Raw genomic sequence first — 13,750 nt, 5'->3', positions numbered from 1 at the left:
CAGTGACTCGAACAACTAAAGTTTACAGTTGCTTTTCAAACTGCTAACTTCTACAAATTGATTAGTCAGCAGAATAGTGATAATTATCCTGAAATGATGGCGAAGAGCCACACTGTACTTACCTCCAAATAGTTCCAAATCTCTTAAGCCCTCAACAATGAACTTTTCCGAGACCCACCGCTAAAGAGGAAAACCCCAAAGAGAATTAGTATATCTTCCAAGCCACAACACAGTAGCTATCAGCCTTTAGAGACAAAACCCCACAAAAATATAAAAACAAGCAGTACAGTCAGACTCATGTCCATGGACAGGTTGAAAAGGATTTTGAAATTGGCTACAAACAGTAGATTCATTTCTTTCTCTGGTCTTCTGTACCTAACATGATTGGTTCATAAATGTTACAGAGGGGAAATACATGGAACTAACTGTCCCCAAGAATGAGTATTTTTTCCTCTCCTATACAGAAACTTGTTCCATCCTGTTAATTCCATAGATACTCTTTTTTTGTTTTTGTTTTTCAAGACAGGGTTTCTCTGTGTAGCCCTGGCTGTCCTGGAACTTGCTCTGTAGACCAGGCTGTCCTTGAACTCACAGAGATCCACCTTCCTCTGCATCCTGAGTGCTGGGATTAAAGGTGTGCACCACCACCACCCAACTTTCATAGATATTCTTTACAGAAGTCCTGGATCATCATTGCCAATTTGAAAAGTATTACTGGAATTCAACACATAGAAAACAAGAATAAAAGAATTCTTCACAAGCCTCCATTAGTTTATAAAATGAGACTCAGCATATTCCATGTTCTCTTATCTACAAAGCTTTCTTCTTCTGTTTGTTTTTATCTTTTTGAGACGGGGTCTCTCTCTGTAGACTAGCCTGACTTTAAACTCTTTAATCCTCCTTCCTCGATTTCTCAAGTACGAGATTACACCATGCATAGTTCTTTTCTTCTTTAATAACATCTATTCATTGTACAGGAGGATGAATTTCCTTATTTATTTTCACACATGCACATCATGTACCTTGATCATATTTATAGCCCAGTACCCTCTTCTTGCCCCTTCCCCACCCTGTTTCCCCTTTCTCTAATTGCATGTCGGACTTGCATAGAGGGCACACTCATCTTTTCGGTGTCACATCCATGTACCACACATGTCCAGTATGGGTACAGAGGCCATTACAAGGGTTTCTGAAGACTTACTTTCTATCTAGTTCACCAGGACTAAACTAGTGCAATCAATGTACACCTCGCTCCTCCATTTCAGATGAGTGTTAAATTTCCATTATACTAATCAGGAGTCTGGTTTCACCTTAATCAGGCCAGGTTAAAATAGGAATGTGGCTCATATTTAAAAGCAACGGAATCCAGATTCTGTTTCACTTCATGACTGGTGTTAAAAGTTTGGCACAGAGGCATTCTTTCCACGGAGCAGAGTTCAGGCAGAGGAGAGGGTTACCTTTTCCTCTTAATTAACGCTGAAGTTAGAGTGTTACTTGTTTTTACGCATACAAACACAAGAAAGGGAAGATTAAAGAACATCCTAAAACAAGCTATATGTTGGGGCTGGAGAGATGGCTCGGAGGTTAAGAGCACTGGTTGCTCTTCCAGAGGTCCTGAGTTCAATTCCCAGCAACCACATGGTGGCTCACAACCATCTGTACTGAGATCTGGCGCCCTCCTCTGGCGTGCGGGCATACATCAAGGCAGAATGTTGTATATATAATAAATAAATAAATTAAAAAAAACAAGCTATATGTTATGCACTGAAACTACACTTTGTCCTTTTCTGTGACAATTTTTTTCTGAATTAAAAAAGAAACACCACCTCCCCTATTTAACATAAAAACTTCTGTGCACTATACCATATAATATTGAGAGTGATAAACCCATCTCTCATAACATAAGATTTAATCATTTAAAAATGATTAAAATCTTTAAATAATCATCACATTAAAAATTAAGTACTTGATAAAATCGATGAGGATTTTTTTTGTTTTGTTTTGTTTTTCGAGACAGGGTTTCCCTGTAGTTTCTAGAGCCTATCCTGGAACTAGCTCTTGTAGACCAGGCTGGCCTCGAACTCAGAGATCCGCCTGCCTCTGATGGGATTAAAGGCGTGCACCCGCCCGGCTCGATGAGGATATTTTAAGAATTGTTTAAGCAACATACTTTGTTGGGGAAGGGACAACATGTGGGACTCATCTCTCCTTCCACCATGTGAGTTCTCAGGGATAGAACTCGGGCTATCGGGCTTGAATCAAGGCCTTGGCCCTGCTCGGCCAGCTCACTGGACTGTAAGACACTTTTAGTGAGGTCACTGCAGCTTATTTATAGGAAACTCAGTCTAATATTTATTCTTACGGCCAATCTGGTAAGACCTTTTATTCTAAACTTTTTACAGGGAATATGGGAACCAAGTCCGTATGACCACAACTAAACAGCTGAGCTCCCTGTGCTTGGGGAAATCAAAGGTGTCAGCACGTCTGAACGCAGTCATCAGTCTTGGTCTGTGAAATCATCTTCATGGCCATGGTCTCTCTCCTGCCAGGTGAGGATAATAGCTTTTGTCTCACGGATTTGTTTTGTGTGCGTGTGTCAAGGTGTGTATGTGCGTAGAGAGGGCATATGGGAGTCAGGTCTCTCCTTCCACTATGTCGGTCCTAGGAACTGAACTCAGGCTGCCAGACTTGACAGCAAGCCCCTGCCGGGCCAGCTTACTGGCCCCTGATAAAAAATTTTAAGGTAGCCGGGTGGTGGTGGCGCACGCCTTTAATCCCAGCACTCGGGAGGCAGAGGCAGGCGGATCTCTGAGTTCGAGGCCAGCCTGGTCTACAAGAGCTAGTTCCAGGACAGGCTCTAGAAACTACAGGGAAACCCTGTCTCGAAAAAAAACAAAAAAAAAAAAAAATTTTAAGGTATAATAAATTCTTCCAGTTAATTTTAAAGACTTCTCATTATATTTAGAAGTGCGTTCCAGTAACTATAATCTAACATTGACTTTAAAAAACATAAATCCATGAAAAATAGAAGCGAGATCTTTACCAGCTATGTAACCACATAGAAAAAGCCCAAATTATTTAGCATGTGACTGATCAATTCATAAAACAAGCCTCCTTCCTGTTTTTCACCAGACAATTCTGAGTATCACAGTAAAACAAGACAAAGCAGCCACCACAATGTCCACCCACACTTTATTTTTCAGAAAAGACAAATAGAAAGCCAAGTAGAAAGAATGGAAACTCACCCTAATCCGCTCTGGTTTACTTACAAGAAAAGACATGGGTTCCTACTGTGTAGACCTACTTCAATTTCAAAAACTTACACCTAAAAGGAAAATAGAAACATGGAGAGTTGGTTAAATGTTTTTATACAACTATCTTTTTTTCCCCGAAGCAAAGTGTCCTGTAGCAAAGGCTAACCTCCAACTCACTACACAGCAGAGAATGACCTTGCACTCCTGAAACCCCTGTCTCTACACCCTGAGTGCTGGAATCACAAGGGTGCACCACACCTGGGTTTTGTGGTGATGATGGAGCCAGGTGTTTTCTTGACGGATAGGTAGATAAAGCTTCTCTGTGGAACAAAATGTACTACTGGTCTACCATTCCAAAGTGCCATACCAGACACATAACTTGCTAACTTCTGACCCTCCTACCTCTGCCTCCAGAATGCTGGGATTGTGACACCACACCCACCCAATAACTTTTTTCTTTGTCTGATTTAATGAAACTTGAATATTGTAAACATAGGTGTAATTTTTGTTTGAATTAAAATGTTCAGTAAGCTGAGATGACTTTCCTTTCTTTCCTGTTGGGTCTTAGCCACTGTAGGCAGGCTCTCTACCTGTGGTTTTGAGACAAAGGCCTTTCTTTAGACAGTTTGGCTTCAAACAATCCTCTTGACCTAGGTCAAGGACTGAGGTCACAGGCAGCTGGCTGCACCTGGCTGAGAGGTTAAAACTATTTACTGGTAACAGGACTGTGTACTTAAGAGATTCTAAGGGTTCTACAAAAGAAAAAAACATTTTAAGATGGGTGTGCTATTGCACGCTAATCCCAGCACTTGGCAGGAGGCACAAGGATCAGGAATTCCAGGTCATACTTGGCTGTCTGTGACTCTGAGGCTAGCCTCTGCTAAATGATGTGTGTCAAAACAAAAGAAAAATTTAGACCTGAATGCTGCACTGCAGGCGGGGTGTCAATGAATCCTAGAACTACTGAGACTGGGGTGGGAGGATCAAGAGTTCAAGGCCAGCCTGGCAATCCAAGAGATCCTTGGTCAAGGAAAAAAATATCTAAAAACAAATAGACATTCATCTGAATACTGAGGGACTTTCCTTTTCTACTTTGTGTGACATTAAGATCACTATGCTGTTTTCAAATGTCCTTAAAATACAAAATTACAGTGGAAGGATAAAACGTCATTCAAAGCATTTTTATCAAGAACATAAAACACCATAATACACTGACCAAGCGATATTCTTAGTAGATAGACATAGAAACAGCCTTTTTATTTATTGATTTGTGGTGCTAGCTATCCAGCCAGGGCCTCAGGCACGCTAGATGAGTACTCCACCACTGAAAACACCCATCCTAGACACAGCTTTGCTACTTATAAGCAGCAGTTATTTTAAGACCCTACTACCACTTGAGATGACTGAAGTCCTCAGAATTAAGAATGAGGCCTCAGTTTTGGCTAGCATGACTAAATCCTATACACTGTGCACAAATTCAAAAATCTATTTTAGGATAGTCAATATTTACATTAAAAGTATAGGTTGGAGCCAGGTGGTGATGGCACATGTATTTAATCCCTGCACTTGGGAGGCAGAAGTAGGTGAATCTCTGAGTCTAAGGCCAGCCTGGACTACATAGTGAGTTCCAACCCTGTCTCAAAACAAAAACAAAGAAAAAAAGTATAGGTCGGGAAAGCTAAGCTGAATAGAATTTGCCTAGCATGCCCAAGGTCCTAAATTTAATCCCTAGTATGAAAATAATTAGTTTTATTTTTCTTTATCTGAAAGGGGAGTAGATGAACCTGGAATCTAGGATAGGTTGTGGCATCTCCAACGTGTCTTAAAACCCCAGAGCCTGCCGGGTGGTGGTGGTGGTGCATGCCTTTAATCCCAGCACTCAGGAGGCAGAGGCAGGTGGATCTCTGTGAGTTCGAGGCCAGCCTGGTCTACAAGAGCTAGTTCCAGGACAGGCTCCAAAGCTACAGAGAAACCCTATCTCAAAAACAAACAAACAAACAAAAAAACCCAGAGCCTATGTTGGGGTCAGACCTCTGGAAGAAAACCAGGCAGTTTTCGTCGAGTGTGAACCTCCTTAAAGGGGCCTAACTACAGCAATACAAAATGGCATAAGATGCATGAGGCACTCCAGGGAGTAGGACCTTAACTGATTGTGGAAGTGGGATGTGTACCAATAAACAGGACAGGGGATGGACGAGAAGGAAGGAACAACTTCTTATGGAATTGAGCAAAAACATGGCTGAGTGGCAGTGGGCCTGGAATAGCAAAGGTGACTTAAAGAAAATGGAGATCCCAAGCCAAGAGTGTGACTATTACCCAGTATTTGCTGTATTATGCAAGGGTGTATCGCCAGCCTCGCCAACAGTGCTTGTCACAGTCATCACTTGGTAACACTGAATAACTGCCCGGAAGGAAAGTGTGTGAGGACCACGGATAGGCCTTTGGTGCGTGCTAATGCGAGGCTGTATTTGCAGGGGGAGGAAGCCACTGTGAGCTTTCAACAGAGATGACACACAATGGTGGTCTAAGCAGTGTGCCTTACATCTTGTTGCACCCACAAATCACTTAGAGATCTTGTTAAAATTCTGCAATTCAGGTCTGGAGTGGGCTCCAAGTTCTGACACACTCCCTGGAAATGACAAAGCTTCTGGCGTGTGGACCACGGTATTAACTAAGATTTGAGAAATCTTGTCTGGAAGAACATTCCAAGAAATGTTACTCTACAAAGGAATGAAGAAAGGGAGGGGTCAAAATGACCCAGAGGCGAGCATGCTGGTTAGAAAACAGTGTTCTTGGAGATAAGAGCCTTAGTGGAAATACCAGGAAGCAGATGAGTGGCTACGAATGAAGAAATTATAAAGCTGCCACCACTTCCCAAGCTATCAAGCTCATTCTCTGCCCTTTGAACAAGGAGACAGGGTCTCCTACAAACAAAGCTGATCTCCCGGTGTCACTGTGGAGCTGCTCATGACCCTGAACTTCTGGTTCTGCTGCTGCTATGCTCCTAGCTGCTAGGATTACAGCCTGCATCACCGAGCGTGGCCAGAGAGTTATCTTTTTTTTTTTTTTTTTTTTTTTGGTTTTTCGAGACAGGGTTTCTCTGTAGCTTTGGAGCCTGTCCTGGAACTAGCTCTTGTAGACCAGGCTGGTCTCGAACTCACAGAGATCCGCCTGCCTCTGCCTCCCGAGTGCTGGGATTAAAGGCGTGCGCCACCGCCGCCTGGCCAGAGAGTATCTTTTACAAACTCTCCTCGATATATGGCTGTGTAGTCCGACTGAAAACTGGAAAGACTTAATACCTTTTCTGGGAACTGACAATAACTATAACTGATGATTCTAACTGTGCGTTTGTGTGCTTGAGTGATCAAAAAGAAATGGAAAGCTCAGAGGTAGAGGGGGCTTTAATGTAAGGATAAGTTAAAATATTTATTTAATCAGTGTATGTGTATGAGTGTGTAGAGTATGCATATGTGCACAAGGGTGTGCAGGAGGGGTGTGTATACAGAGGCCATAAGAACATCAGGTGGCTTTCTCTGTCAGGTTCAAGTTTAACTAATATAGAGAGTTCAATAATGTTGAAAAGGATTATCATCTTCTAAAATGAGGAGATAGCCATTTGTTGGAAAAGTAGTATTGATATTTAAGAACAAGTTAAATATAGCTATCTGGATTTAGAGGTCAACAGCTAAGTCTGTAAAAGTGACTGAAATCCAAAGCTGAAAACAGTAACTCATGCTTGTAATCTCAGCTCTCAGGAGACAGAGACAGGAGGATCAGTTTAATAGCATTCTTGGCTACAACGTAACAAAACAAAAGTGGAGTCTAAAGACCCTGCTTCCCTTCTTGTCCCCAGTCTAACTTTGGTACTCACTCCCTAATCACCTCAAGTATCCTGTTACAGAAATTCACACTGACCACTTGCTTTCCCTCTGTGTGTGTCTGTGTGTGTGAATCCGTTTGTAGGCATGGTCAGGCCAAAGGACATTGGGTGTCCTACTCTACCACGCTCTGTCTTTTTCCCTTGAGTTAAGGTTTCTCGATGACCCTGGACACAGGCTGGCAGCCAGCGAGCTCTGGTGTTTCTCTTGGCATAGGATCTTCCTGGCCACACATGGCTGTTTACATGCGAGCCAGAGATTGGAACTCGGGTCTTTATGCTTCAGCAGCATGTCCTCTTATCCAGAGCCACCTCTGGGGCTACCCAACCACACTCGGAACTGTCCAGTTACCGCCCCCACTACAAGGGGTACAGTAAGAATTTGCTTGCTCCGACTGATTTTTTTTCTATTTTTGTCAGATTCCCTAAATTTCCTTCATGTCTGAGATCACAATACATAACCAAAATTCTTCTAAGAAACCTAATTAAAGGGTGAAGAGAGTTGACCAGTTAGGCACTATAATGACTAAATTATTAGGTAGCTTTTTCTTTTTTGGTAGTGCTCGGAATGGAATGCAAGTCCTCACTAATGATAACAAGCACTCAGGCACTGAGCCACAGCCGCACTCTCAAATTTGGTGTATCACTTCTCAGGGCCCAGCATCAGTCTCAGGCGTCGGGTTTCTCTAAAGTATCAACTAGTTCATGAAGACCCGTCCACATATTGGAACTTGGTTCTACCTCAACGGGTATTTCAGTAAGACCAATTTCAACGTCCTGGGAGGAACGGGTCAAGCTGAAGTATCTTGGGGTCTTTAGTTGAAGGTTGAGTTGAGAAGTTAGCTATTTCCTAAAATTATGAACGATTTTATTTAATCACTCCCCTTCTGTCGTGCTCACTCTCGAACGCCAGACCCGGTTCCCAAAACTGCTGGGGAGCACTTAAAACAAAAAAGACAATCAAGACCTCTTCGTTTTCACCAAAGCAGAAAATAACCCTGATCGTGCTCAACTCGATGCCCGACCAGCACCGCCTGAAATAAAGGGGTCGAGGGAGGTCAGCACTAGGGTCTGCTGCTACTTTGCGAGAGAACAAAACGACATCTGGTCCCAGGCACCCCATCTGGAAGCCCCGGAAAAGATGGGGAGGAAAGGCTGGAGCCAGCCTCTCCCGTCGGCAACTCTGCTCAGCGTTTCCCCAGTCAGGCCCAAGCCTAGTCTGCTCTCAGTATATAACCCCTCAACGTGGGAACCCAGAACCCAGGTTAAACGAGGCCCGAGGAGGGCGAGGGTGAGCCGGGATGACCGCTGAGGCGCGCCCCCGAGGAGATGGACTCGGGTCGGGAGAGAGGGACCGGCCCCGGGGAGCGCACCAGGCGGCCCCGCCACCCGGTACCTGGTCTAGGAGTCAGAGCGCAGTACCGACTCGTCTCGGCTCCGCCTCCTCAGTTTGGTGGCCGCGCTGCCGCCAGGCCGGTTGCTGGGAGGGAGGTACGCTACGTGTCATGCGCAGTGGAAGGAGCCAGAGAGGCTGGCAGAGCCCCGCCCCTTCCCGATGAGGAAGTCCTGCTGCGCCCCACCCAAGAAGGAAGCTCCGCCCCTCTCACGGAAGATGCTCCTCCTTACCTCGCCCCACGGAGGAAGTCCCGCCCCTTCCCTGAGTAAGCCCCGCCCCTCGCCTCCCAGGTAGGTAGCCCCGCCGAGCTCAACTCTCGGAAGAGGCTCCGCCCCACCCTGCCCGCGAGGGAAACTCCGCCCCGCCCATCTCCTCCGGCAAAGGAAGCTCCGCCTCCCCCCACCCCCCCAGCATCTGCTTCCCGCGTTACCTTTGGCTTGACAAATCCTCCCTCTGTCGTGGCCGGGAGAGAGCTGCTGGTCGTCTTTCCCCTTTCTTTGCTGGGGGCACCCTTACCTAGGAAGAAGCGGATTTCCTCACGCCAAAGACCTCATTGTTGGAGACTGCGGTTCACAAGGGCCCTGGTGCCTCCGTACCCCTCCTGTCTGCAGCAGGAAGAAAAGGGTCAAGGGCCACCTAACTACAGCTACGGGTTTGGCTGGCAGGAGTATTTCCGCCTCTCCCCATTCCATCACCTGGTAGGCCTTACACGGGCAAACACCTGGAAGGACTTAAATGGGCGCGCTGGGGTCTCTCAGGCATTAGCGAACAAACTAAAGAGGAAACTCACCCTGTGTTTGTGTCCCAAGTTCGTTCTATGTAAAGCCAGGAAAATTGCTCAATTAAATGAAAGCTATCTTTTTCGTTCCTGAACACTCCTTCATCCCTAAGTTTTGGTTTATCTTTTTTTTTTTTTTTGTACTGGGTTTGAGACAGGGTCTCCTGTAGCCTGGGCAAGCCTTGAACTCCGAGATCAGTTTGCCTCTGCTGGGATTAAAGCTCTGCTGGGATTAAAGCTCGGTGGTGTGTTCTATTTGTAGTATGGCCGGGCGGTGGTGGCGCACGCCTTTAATCCCAGCACTCGGGAGGCAGAGGCAGGCGGATCTCTGTGAGTTCGAGACCAGCCTGGTCTACAAGAGCTAGTTCCAGGACAGGCTCCAAAGCCACAGAGAAACCCTGTCTCGAAAAACCAAAAAAAAAAAAAAAAAAAGAAACCTATGATGAGTTTGCCTTTATGAAGGAAGCCAGAGACCAAGGCATACAGGACTGATTAAATGAAGTACTCTAGATGCGGCAAGACTTCCTCCTGTGGGAACTAAGGGCTTTTAGTCACCTCAGTTGCCGTGGGGTGCTGTCAAGTAATGAATACTTGTTTTTTCCAGTTCTGTCTCCTCACAGATAAATAGCGGTCCTAATGACTTCCAAGATATATAAGTTTGGCAATATCCAGACGGGGGCTTGATGGAAATACACCAAACTTCCCAGATGCTCTCACTGTTTTACACACTTCTGTAATCTTACCTAGTGCTTTAACATTCTAAAGCACAATCTCAGTCTCAAATGTTTCTTTCTGCCAGGCAGTGCTGGAGCACACCTTTAATTCCAGCACTCTGGAGGCAGAGGCAGGCAGATCTCTGAGTTCGAGGCCAGCCTGATCTACAGAGCAAGTACCAGGACAGGCTCCAACAGAAAAACCCTGTCTCGAAATAATAAATAAATAAAAAAGTTTCGTTCAGGAGTGAACCCAGTGAATTCACAAAAAGCAAGAGAGTGGAAGAAAATTCCATTTCTGCCAGGTTACATTGTCTTTGGAACTGAGAGTATTGGAGAAAGCAATGAAAAGATGCTAGCTTCATTTTGGTTTGTGTGTGTGTGTGTATGTGCACTTCAGTATATGTATGCACACCACATGTGTGCAGAAGCAAGCAGAGGTCAGGTGTCATATCCCTAGGAACTGGAGTGACAGACAGCTGTGAGTATTGGATACTTTCTAAAAGCAGCAAGTGCTCACACATGCTGAGCAAGATCTTACAGCCCTCAAAGACCTTACAGTCATTACAATGGGATGTGCTAACACCTAGTGCCCAGCCACCACATGTTCTAACAGGATCTTACAATTTGAGGGTTTTACCAACTGGATGACTGCCCGCTAAAACTACTCAGAGAACCCATTCTCCCAGACTCTGCCGTGAGTGCTTCAGTGAGCAAATGCCTAGGTTCTCATACACCAGTAAGAAGTCAGAACAAACTTTAGGATGAACAGTTGACATTCAGAGGTTACAGAGTCTGAGTCCTGGAAGGCACAAGTTCCTGAAGCTTTTAATTTATTATAGGGTGTAGGTGTTTAAAGATTTCCAGAGCTTTTGGAAACTGACTTGAAGCCTAAAGAAATGGACACAGATTGAATGGCTACTTGTTTCTTTTTTTAACTTTTTAAAGGCTACTTGTATTTTTAACTCTACATGTTTAATACATGTCTCTACATGAAAACACATATGTGAACTCAAAAGCTGCAGAGATTAAGAGATGGCTTAGAGGTTAAGAGTACTGGTTACCCTTCCAGGGGTCCTAAGTTCAATTTCCAGCAGTCACTTGGTAGCTCACAACCATCTGTAATGAGATCTGGAGCCCTTTTCTGCCATACAGGCAGAACACTATACATAATAAATAAATAAACCAAAAAAAGAAAATAAGAAAAACCTTGGAGTGAAACGGGGAACTGTGTGGTGTGTGGATGTAGAACAAGTTGGTTAGGATCACTTATCTATAAAGTATTTTCAGTCTTTGCATTTTACTATCTCATGCGAACTTTCCACACAGCTATTTTAGAAAGGGGTAGGAAGACGGAAGATGGAAACACACGTGTTAAAAGCACCGGGATAGGAGGGCTGGAGGGTATAGCTCATCAGCAGAGTGTTCACCCAACACACAGGATTCCAGTATGTGCCTTGGGTTCAAGCAAATGCAGTTAAAAAAAATATATAGTGTGCACAAATCCAGAGCTTTCTTGACATAGGAAACGGCTTCAGTTCTAGCTCTAAGAGAGAAGCTAAGCTATAGAAAAATATACGGAAGTAAGTTATGTAAATATGTAAATTTAACATATGAATGGAGGGGAGAGAGGTGTGGGAAGACAAAGTACAGTGTTATATGTATGGAACATGTACTAATGAAACCCATTACTTTGTACGCTAACGATAAATATCTATGAAAAGTGGAAGAAAATTTATGAAAATCAGCAAGCAGTTCAACAGACAGGCAGAGGCAGTATCATCTTGTTCCTCAGTAACCCCCAAGGAAAGCAATACTTTAGAAAGGCCAGGGTGAGCATCAGAAGCTGGAGGCCAGCCTGGCATACATGGGACCCTGTGTCAAGTGAGTGTGGTTGCGCACCCCCAGCTGCCTGGGAGGCCAGTGCGGGAAGACTGAGCCTGAGTTGGAAACTAGCCTAATAACACTTAGCAAGCAGTCCTCTCAGAAATAAGTAGATGTGGTGCTACACACTATCACCGCAGCACTCCAGGCTGAGGCAGGGCACTGCCGTGAATTTCAGCACAGTCTAAGTTATAGATGAGACCTTGTCTCAGCAAGCAAGCAATGCGATCTACCATTAGGGGAAAAAAAAAAATCACAGCTTTCTTTTTATTCCTCTCAATTCAGAGGGCTGAGACGGCTGTGAATTTGTACAAACATAACGCCATCTTTCTTTGTTTAAAGATTTTGTTAGTCTTTGTTTAAAGATTTTATTTATGTTCAGATGCTTGTATGTGAATGCAGTTGCCTGCGGAGACCAGAAGAGGGCAGCAGATCCCCCAGAGCTGGAGTTATAACAGCTGGTAGCTGAGATTTGAACTTGGGTCCTTTGCCAGAGCAGTAAGTGCTCTAAGCCATCTCTCTAGCCCTGTTGTCTTCCTTTTGCAATCAAATCTTCTACTGACCACCAAACACTAGATATTTAAGAACTAAGATTAAAGACACGTGACACCACACCCAGCCAGGTTTCTTTTTACTTTTCAGTAGTTTGTAATACAAGTTACTATAGTGATGTTTTGTGTTTTAACAAATAAAGCTTGCCTGAAGATCAGAGTGCAGAGCTAAGCCACTATAGCCAGGGAGTGGTAGCACATACCTTTAATCCCAGGACTCAGGAGACAGAGGCAAAAGGATCTTTCTTAGTCGAAGGCCACCCTGGGTTAAGCAAAACTGATCCCGTCTAAAAGAAAAACAACTCACACAAAGGTGATCCCAGCATTCAGGATCTCACACCTTCAATCCCAGCACTAGGGAGGTGGAGACAACAGTTCTATGGCTGGGCCAAGAGAGGACTATAAGGTGGGAGGAGGCAGGAGCCCATTGCAGTCTAGTGGAGATAGGCTGTAGTCTGGAGATGAAGTCTGAGGACGCAGTCTGAGGAGAGGATCACTCCTTTAGTCTGAGCATTGGTAGAGGTAAAAGGTCTCTCTAGTGGCTGCCCACTCTGCTTCTCTGAACGCTCAGCTTTCACCCCTAATATCTGACTCTGGGTTTTTATTTCTTATCTTATTATTATTTGAGACAGGGTTTTTCTGTGTATCTCTGGCTGCCCTGGAACTCACTCTGTAGACCAGGCTGGCCTTGAACTCAGAGATCCACTTGCCTATGCCTGGGTGCTGGGATTAAAGGCATGCACCACCACTGCCCAGCCTGGTTTTTTTACTATTAAGACAAATTAGAACCTGTGTTACAAGTCACCCCTATGGATTTAACATCATTTAGTGTAAGTGAGGCAGGAAAAGAGAACTTGGGAGGAGAAAGGGCAGACTGACTCTTCTGCAACACGGTGCTCTCTTCCACAGGATGACTGGAACAAAAATGTCACCCACAATTTTCCTTGGTCCAAGTCCCATATAAAGCAGTTCTACATCTTGTGCCCAACACAGAGAGGTTTCCTTGTACTAAGAAACAGAATTATAAGCAATTCCTCTTTATCCACCATACCGCCTGCTCTAAGAAAATCAATCAATCAATCAATCAATCAATCAATCAATCAATCAAAACCACCTTGTCAGCTCTGACACAAAGTCAGAGAAGGCTAAAAGGATCCACTTTGTTCTATTGGACAGAGGAGAACAAGAGTGTAAAGTAAAATGTACCATTCGGTAGTAGCCTTGCCTTGGTAGAGTGTGTGAGTAAAAATCATCTTTTGGCTGTGAGGTGAGCTGGGAAAATGGCTCAGCAGTTAAG

The 13,750-nt window shown here is 44.5% G+C and overlaps 1 protein-coding gene and 1 non-coding gene across 11 annotated transcripts in view; both read right to left on the bottom strand.

Annotated features, from left to right (window-relative positions):
* Strada (STE20 related adaptor alpha) overlaps positions 1-9,117 on the bottom strand; it is a 32,429-nt gene extending 23,312 nt beyond the window's left edge. The window contains exons 1-4 of one of the 10 annotated variants that reach the window (XM_038327136.2): positions 9,044-9,065; positions 8,528-8,611; positions 3,246-3,325; positions 123-180 (exon numbers count right to left, since the gene is read on the bottom strand). In XM_038327136.2, coding sequence (XP_038183064.1) covers positions 123-180; positions 3,246-3,281 — 94 coding nt within the window. In that variant the 5' untranslated portion in view covers positions 3,282-3,325; positions 8,528-8,611; positions 9,044-9,065. The other 9 variants (XM_038327126.2, XM_042054977.1, XM_038327134.2 and 6 more) reach the window with 9 other exon arrangements.
* Positions 2,400-2,557, bottom strand: LOC119813895. The gene has a single exon (XR_005285328.1). It is a non-coding gene; the product is annotated as a U1 spliceosomal RNA (small nuclear RNA).
* Positions 9,118-13,750: the final 4,633 nt, after the last annotated feature.

This window comes from Arvicola amphibius, chromosome 4 (assembly GCF_903992535.2).
Source record: "Arvicola amphibius chromosome 4, mArvAmp1.2, whole genome shotgun sequence".
NCBI classification, from domain to species: Eukaryota; Metazoa; Chordata; class Mammalia; order Rodentia; family Cricetidae; genus Arvicola; species Arvicola amphibius.
The sequence above is the reverse complement of the archived record's forward strand: the minus strand, read 5'-3'. Positions and strand labels throughout refer to the sequence as shown.